The sequence below is a fragment of the Mytilus edulis genome, chromosome 9 (genome assembly GCF_963676685.1).
Source record: "Mytilus edulis chromosome 9, xbMytEdul2.2, whole genome shotgun sequence".
NCBI classification, from domain to species: Eukaryota; Metazoa; Mollusca; class Bivalvia; order Mytilida; family Mytilidae; genus Mytilus; species Mytilus edulis.
The window spans coordinates 9193961-9200403 of record NC_092352.1 but is presented as its reverse complement, the minus strand read 5'-3'; the positions used below and the strand labels follow the sequence as shown (position 1 = coordinate 9200403).

Genomic DNA, 6443 nt, shown 5'->3' with positions numbered 1-6443 from the left:
TACGAGTTTACTCGTATTATTGGCACAGTTAATCCAATGCTTAATTTTAGAAGGTGATACAATCATCAATCTACACTATCATATACATATGAGTTTTGCAATTTGAGAAAATTTGGTTAATTCAATTTTATTGATTCGTTGTGAGATCAACATTTCAGTATGCAAATTATGTTGTATCTACTTATTAAGTGAAATTCAGACGTATGGAATAACTTGCTCGTGTCTGTCACAAATGTGTTAGTGCATTGAGGTATCAATGATACACTGAAAAAATAATTAAAAAACATGCATTCGCAAGTTAATTATCAATCTAGTCATGCGTTACATAACCGTCAATCAAGTGCAAACGTTACATATAAAAACAAAAAAATTAACGTCATATTAATGTTATAATGTTGTAGTCTATTATACATATAGTGAGGCTAAGTTTTCATTGGTTTAACTGCAATACAAAACTAGCATGCAAGTATTTCAATACTTCAGAATTAAGTCATATTAACATATGATATTAGCAGGCATCAAAATAAAAGTTAGTGATTTTAAAAAAATACACATAAATTTGCACATACAGTCTAGTTGCTTTTACCAAGGAGGTTATATTAGAAGGAGAGAGGACGAAAGACGATAATTACACATAAAATGTTACCGACTTTTCTGTAAGTGGGTGTTAATTAGTTGAGATCGACTCTGTCACAGAGGGAGATTTTGTCCTAATTACAAACCCGAGTAAGAACGGAAACACCCGAGGTGTCATAAACTGACCGGATATACAATTATTGAAATGTTAATCAGATTTTTTGTGATATTTTTTATTAAGTAATTAAAAACTAAAATTTTATGTTAAAAGTAAACTTATTACCAATAGAAATAAAACGAATATCCGTCTCATTGCCGTCAATGTTGATATCAACAGTCATAACAGAAAGTTACTTTTACGTTGTTCCCGATAAATTTCTCTATGTTTCAATTGCAAATATTCCTTCCGGTCGTTACCGGTCACCGTAACTAAAGTACTTTGCATATTCGTATATTTTCTATGATTATTACCTGCCAATTCTCATAAGCAGAAATTGACAGGTGAAGCGAAAATCATTGTTTAAAGCTATATAGTGTTGAATAAAAATCGCTCACTAACTTTCCTTTAAACCCTCATAACTTTGTTGTTTCTTTATCTTTTTTCACCGTAGACAGACGGTTGATTTTGAAATTGCGCGTCAAATATTTTTCCAAATCATAAACACCTATGCACTGCACTGTAACTAAAAATACACCTGAACTTTAATGACCGTCACTGATAACAATCACGTGACATATGCGATTTATATAATAGCCCGAACTACTCGCGGTAACAGCCCGGTACATCAGAGGGCCATGTCAAGTGGGTGATAAACATGTCGGTTTCTTTATAATTTTATCATTTTTCTCTGATCGAACTGCTATCCTGGGGATGCTAATTTTTTATCAAGCAGAGTGTTCACTCTCCTTCTAATATAACCTCCTTGCTTTTACTGACAAATAACAAATATTTACAATGTTACACCTCCGTGACAAACATAATTCAAAATTTGATGCCTCTGCATACTGCAGATATCGAAATCTCGAATACTGTAAAATCAACAAAAGAGAATTGGCTGATAACTTAACTGATGAAAAATATCTTAGAATCTATGAAACGCATGTACAAGTACTGAACTCATAGGAAAAATTCAAAAAGGAAAGTCCCTAATCAATACAGGACAATAAAGGACATACATGTATGATTTTAGCAAGAGCGAAATACAAGAATACAGAAAATATGATAGAACAATAACACAATGACGGGTCGTACAAGTAAAGAGCTACGTCATATATAACAAAGAATCACAAAATGGCATTTAAAGACAAAGCATATTAGCAAAAATGAAAGACAATTATACACAATATTTATAGAACAAGAACCCCATAACGGGATGCATAAGTACAGAGCCACGTCAAATGGATACCACCAAACGCAGACTAAACAGTAAAAGTAATATTATAAAAACAAATAAAAAATACCATAACACGTTATTAAGATGATAAACAACGTCAGTACCCAGAACCTATAAGTTGTGTATAATTTGTGAAGTTAATACCGAATAATTATAAACAAGGTCTTAGTACCTCATGATGAACTGTTTTTTAGAAAAAGGACGAGAAGTTCTTTGACATACCCTGGTTCATCATCTTTCTGCTCAGACACTCAAGATAGTTCTACTTAAACTTCATCCTATACTACGTTAACTTCTCATTTGTCCTTATAGTTTGTGAATGATTTGTTTTAAAGGTTGATCTGGGTCAAAATGAGTCCCCTTTCATAATCAATGGGTCAAAGCGTAGTAACAAAAAATCGAACTCCAATGTAAATTCAAAAATCAAACGAACGCCAACGGAACGAAGGGAAAACAACGGTCACATTCCTGACTAAGTACACACTTTTTATGAAGAAAATGATGGGCCAGGATGACTAAAAGATGGCTACCACTGTTTCCTTTGCTTTCAGCGGGGTATTCATTATGAAGGCGCCTAATATTATGCTTAACATGTTTTTTTCTTTTGCAAATAACAATCTTGTGTGAAATAAAATTGGGAATGGGAACTGGGAATGTGCCAAAGAGACAACAACCCGACCAAAGAGCAAAAAACGGCTTAAGGATACATTTTGTACCAAAGGGTATCCGACACAGCGAGCAAATTCAGCACTGCAATCATAAATTAATCCACATTTGACATTTAGAGCAAACCGAATACACGTAAATTCTGTTAAAAACATGATAAAATAGGACTTTGAATTATCCACATGACATTTGTGTATCAGAACTTAATCAAATAAACGGTTTCCATCTGAATTATTCAGCTTGTGGCGACATATCGTCTGCCAATAATGTAGGTGCAATTTGTTTACTCTGTTCATAATTATATCTATAGTTTGATAGACAATGTCGATTATTAGACCCCTCACAAAGATAGTTCGGGTGTTTAATGGAATCTGCCTATCTGTCCGTCTATCAGAATATGGTGACATTATTTTTTTCCAAAGTGGCATTAGCAGGCTTCCGTATTACCTTAGCCGTATTTGGCACAACTTTTGGGAATTTTGGGTCCTCAATGCTCTTCAACTTTGTATTTGTTTGCCTTTTTAACTATTTTGATCTGAGCGTCACTGATGAGTCTTATGTAGACGAAACGCGCGTCTGGCGTATACAATTATAATCCTGGTACTTTTGATAACTAATTCCATACGATACAGACCTTAAATTATCTGTGGAGTCTATTTTTCAAATGAATGAATGCCACAAACCTGGTCCCCAGTCCTTTCATAATCAAACGAGCCTAGGGATTTTACCAAATTAAGTTAATAAAATTTGTTTATAGGCCTTCCATTTTAATTACAGGAACACAATGGCATTTCACCTTAGCATGTTGACACTTCTCGTGATAACAGAAGTTGTTGTTTATGGTCAAGAGGTAACAATCAACACCAAACTTGGTAGTATTATTGGATTAAAAACACTAGCACTCAATAATGATGTCTACATATTCCGAAAAATCCCGTATGCTAAAGCTCCTATTGGCAAGTTGAGGTTCGAGAACCCACAGCCTTATGGACCTTGGGACAATACGTTAGATGGCAGAGCAAGTGCCCCATCTTGTTTTCAAATATTAGATCCTTTGTTGGAAGATGTCTACCAGCTTTCAGAAGACTGTCTATTTCTTGATATTTATGTTCCATTTGAAGTTTCTACAAATAATACGAAATCTGTTATGATCTGGATCCATTTTGGAGCTTATCAAAGTGGTCAGATGTCAAATTTTGATGGATCACAACTGGCTATTACTGGAAATGTCATTATTGTAACTATTCAATACAGATTGAATGTTTTTGGTTTCTTTTCAACTGGGGCTATCAAAGGTAATTACGGACTATGGGATCAACTATTGGCCATTCGATGGGTCAACGAAAATATTGATTCATTTGGAGGAGACAATCAATCAATCACAATTTTTGGTGAAGACGCAGGGGGTTTCAGTGTAGGTCTTTTGACGCTTATCCCTTCAAATACAGGACTATTTCAGAAGGCAATAATGCAAAGTGGTACATCGATGTCATTGTCTCTACAGGGAACATATACAGAAGCTGCATCATTGAAAATCATAGAATATTTAAGATGCCCTACGACAGAGACAACACTTGACTGTTTGAGAAAATTACCGGCTGAGGTTTTGATAGAAGCATACAACGCCGTAAAAACTGCACAAGGTGGTGCACTCCCTTTTCAAATTCCGTTAAGCCCTGTCATCGACGGTGAATTACTGACAAATGATCCAATAGAACTTCTTGAAAACACAGAGTCAGAAGCGTCCATATTCTATCGTTCATTAGATGTAGTAATAGGTACTATGTCTGGGGAAGAATCCGTACTGTTACAGGCTTTTCAATCTGGTCTTCAAGATATTTTCAATTTTGATGCTAATGACCATATACCTCGACATTTTCTTTGTAATGTGTTGGCTCCTGCTATGTCAGCTATGACGTATGGAAACAATTCCAAAGTTACCAAAGCTATCTGTGAAGAATACGGTGAATCCTCCAACGAGATAGAACTAAGTAAATCTATTCTCTATGCATTTTCTGACTTTATTTTTAACATTCCGACTGCCAGATCTTTACGTCTGCATTCAGAGATCAGCAGTGGCAACGGCCGCCAATATCAGTATATATTCTCCCGATTACATCCGTACTTCAAGTTATTGTACCATTTCCCTTCATGGTTCGATGGCGCTTTACATTCGGCGGAAATAATGTATCAATTTCCTAATGTAGCAATTCCTTTAACTAGTCAGGACGAAGATCTGAAAACAAGTTTTATGAAGTATTGGACAAATTTTGCTAAAACAGGGTGAGTGTAAATATTTGTGATCTATGTGTACAGTTCAGATACTTGAGAAGAATTTGTTACACATCCTGCCATGTTAAAGGCACGTCAAGACTTGCGCTTGGTTACATTTCGAAGGATGAATTTGTTTCCGATTTCGCTGTTTTGATTGTTTTTTGTTTCGTTTAAATATGCCTCACATTTTTTTCAATCCTTAATCAATAGCAGAAACCTTAAATCAAATGAAACAGGAATAAGCCGCCAAATATAACAGAATGCTTACATTCGACATAGGTTTGTCTTTTGATAGGAATCAGCTTTCTTTTGAGCTTTCTTTTGAGTGGCATTTACATGTATAAGTGAAAATTTAAATTAAGCTACATTAGCGTTAACGATACTCTAATTATATTATATCTTTATTGTATTTTTTTTTTATATCAACTAGTAAATAACGCAAACAAACATAAATGTAATCAAATATACTAGTACGGATATTTATATATATATAATGTCAAATATACTAGTACGGATATTTATATATATATAATGTCAAATATACTAGTACGGATATTTATATATATATAATGTCATTAATTTGTTTTCCCAGTGATGTGAACGAAGAAGGACTACCACAATGGAACGAATACGACATACTGAATGAGTACTACATTAACTTAGATGTTGAAATTACAAGTGGTCAGCATCTTTACGAAGACCGTGTTAATTTCTGGTTAAAAGAAATCCCTGCAATGTTGCAGACAGAAATACAAATAAACACGACAGACGCAATCCGTAACAAGGCCCCTAGCGGAAAGACTGTTAAAATCATAACTACTGTGTTGATGTTAACATTGGCAGTAAGCGTATGGAAACAGTAGCTTTGTCAGGTGTTTTATAGAATTCGTATCTTTGGTTTATAAATTTAAAAGAAAAAAATAGTTATTATTCGTATAAGTTGCATTGCAGCATTGTGTTTGTCAAGTCTTTTGTAAAATGTTTCCTTTTTTAATATAAAAATTTTGTCTTATTTGATTGATTTGTTTTCAAATTGTAAGTCAACAATAAGAATGTTTTTTTAGATCTTTATTTATAAAATAAAATATAAGAATGTATTTAAATTACACGAAATGTCATTCAAAATTGTGATGCATGTGCGTAATCACTCTATAATAAACTCTTTTGTTGGCGACCCAAACTATTTTTTTGGGTACGAATTGCGCCCTTTGAAAAGGAGACGTGGTCCTGCCTTTTTATGAATCACAATTTATGGTAAAATATATTAATAATTTTTGTTCCCTATTGTTTATCCTCCCGTTTTGGACGGTGATGTTCCATCGGCATGGTCTTTTGGTTCTTATATATTCTAAGTTGCTGTGTCCGTATATGTGACGTTGTAGATTTTGATCAACGTAATTGTGTATCACTGAAAAGGTATGAAGTCAGCACACGCTACATTTAGCCTTTACTAAATTTTTTGATAGATACGAAGATTTTGTTTGGATGTTTGGTTGTATCTTTTGAATATTTTAACAAAAGGGATATCACATC

At 33.9% G+C, this 6443-nt stretch overlaps 1 protein-coding gene across 1 annotated transcript; it reads left to right on the top strand.

The window, feature by feature from the left end:
- Nucleotides 1-3420: 3420 nt before the first annotated feature.
- Nucleotides 3421-5773, top strand: LOC139489425 (pyrethroid hydrolase Ces2e-like). Its single transcript, XM_071275746.1, has 2 exons — nt 3421-4919; nt 5503-5773. The coding sequence occupies exons 1-2, from the start codon at nt 3421-3423 to the stop codon at nt 5771-5773; spliced, it is 1770 nt and encodes a 589-aa protein (XP_071131847.1).
- Nucleotides 5774-6443: the final 670 nt, after the last annotated feature.

Coding starts and splice junctions, on each gene's coding strand:
- LOC139489425 (XM_071275746.1), top strand. CDS start 3,421: ATGGCATTTCACCTTAGCATGTTGACACTTCTCGTGATAACAGAAGTT. Junction 4,920..5,502: donor ACAAATTTTGCTAAAACAGG/GTGAGTGTAAAT, acceptor TTGTTTTCCCAG/TGATGTGAACGAAGAAGGAC.